General features: G+C 59.4%; 1 protein-coding gene across 1 annotated transcript in view; it reads left to right on the forward strand.

Moving 5' to 3' along the window:
• Positions 1-269, forward strand: part of LOC110391860 (sodium/potassium-transporting ATPase subunit alpha-2-like) — a gene marked incomplete at its 5' end in the record, with an annotated part of 27,184 nt that extends 26,915 nt beyond the window's left edge. Inside the window, 1 exon segment of the mRNA XM_021383807.1 lies at positions 44-269. Within this exon segment, the coding sequence (XP_021239482.1) occupies positions 44-254 (211 nt within the window).
• Positions 270-1,093: the final 824 nt, after the last annotated feature.

A 1,093-nucleotide genomic window follows, 5' to 3' on the forward strand; every position in this document is an offset into this window, starting at 1 on the left:
GGGGACATAGGGACCTGGGGACATGGGGACGTGGGCTGTGACCCTGCAGGGAGGCCAAGGCGTGCGTGGTGCACGGCTCCGACCTGAAGGACATGACGTCGGAGCAGCTGGACGAGATCCTGCGCAACCACACCGAGATCGTCTTCGCCCGCACCTCCCCCCAGCAGAAACTCATCATCGTCGAGGGCTGCCAGCGCCAGGTGCCCCGCCGGCCCCGCGTGGTGTCCCCGTCCCGTGGTGTCCCCATCCCATAATGTCCCTGTCTCCGTGGTGTCCCCATTTTCAGGGTGTCCTCATCCCATGCTGTCCCCATCCGATTGCATTGCTGTCCCCATGGTGTCCCCATCCCATGCTGTCCCCATTTCCAGGGTGTCCCCATTTCTACAGTGTCCCCATCCCATGGTGTCCCCATCCCATAGCATCGCTGTCCCCATAGTGTCCCTATTTTCATGGTGTCCCCATTTCCATGGTGTCCCCATCCCATATTGTCTCCATTTCCATGGTGTCCCCATTTCCATGGTGTCCCCATCCCATCATGTCCCCATCCCATAGTGTCAACATTTCCTGGGTGTCTCCATCTCATGGTGTCCCCATCTCATGGTGTCCCCATCCCATGGTGTCCCCATCCCATAGTGTCACCATTTCCATGGTGTCCCCTTCCCATGGTGTCCCCATCCCATGATGTCCCCATCCCGTGGTGTCCCCATTTCCGTGGTGTCCCCATCCCATAGTGTCACCATTTCCATGATGTCCCCATCCCAGGGTGTCCCTATCCCATGGTGTCCCCATTTCCGTGGTGTCCCCATTTCCATGATGTTCCCATCCCATGGTGTCCCCACTTCCATGGTGTCCCCATCCCATACCATCACAGTCCCCTTGGTGTCCCCATTTCTGTGATGTCCCCACCTCATAGTGTCCCTGTATCTGTGGTGTCCCCATCCCACGGTGTCCCCATCCCATAGCATCCCTGTCCCCGTAGTGTCCCCATTTCCAGGGTGTCCCCATCCCATGGTGTCATCACCCCCCACCCCCCTGACTCCTCATCCGCTGACCCCATGACCCAATGATCCCGTGACCCCTGACCCTGTGACCC

This window comes from Numida meleagris, unplaced genomic scaffold (genome assembly GCF_002078875.1).
Source record: "Numida meleagris isolate 19003 breed g44 Domestic line unplaced genomic scaffold, NumMel1.0 unplaced_Scaffold563, whole genome shotgun sequence".
In the NCBI taxonomy this organism is placed as follows: domain Eukaryota; kingdom Metazoa; phylum Chordata; class Aves; order Galliformes; family Numididae; genus Numida; species Numida meleagris.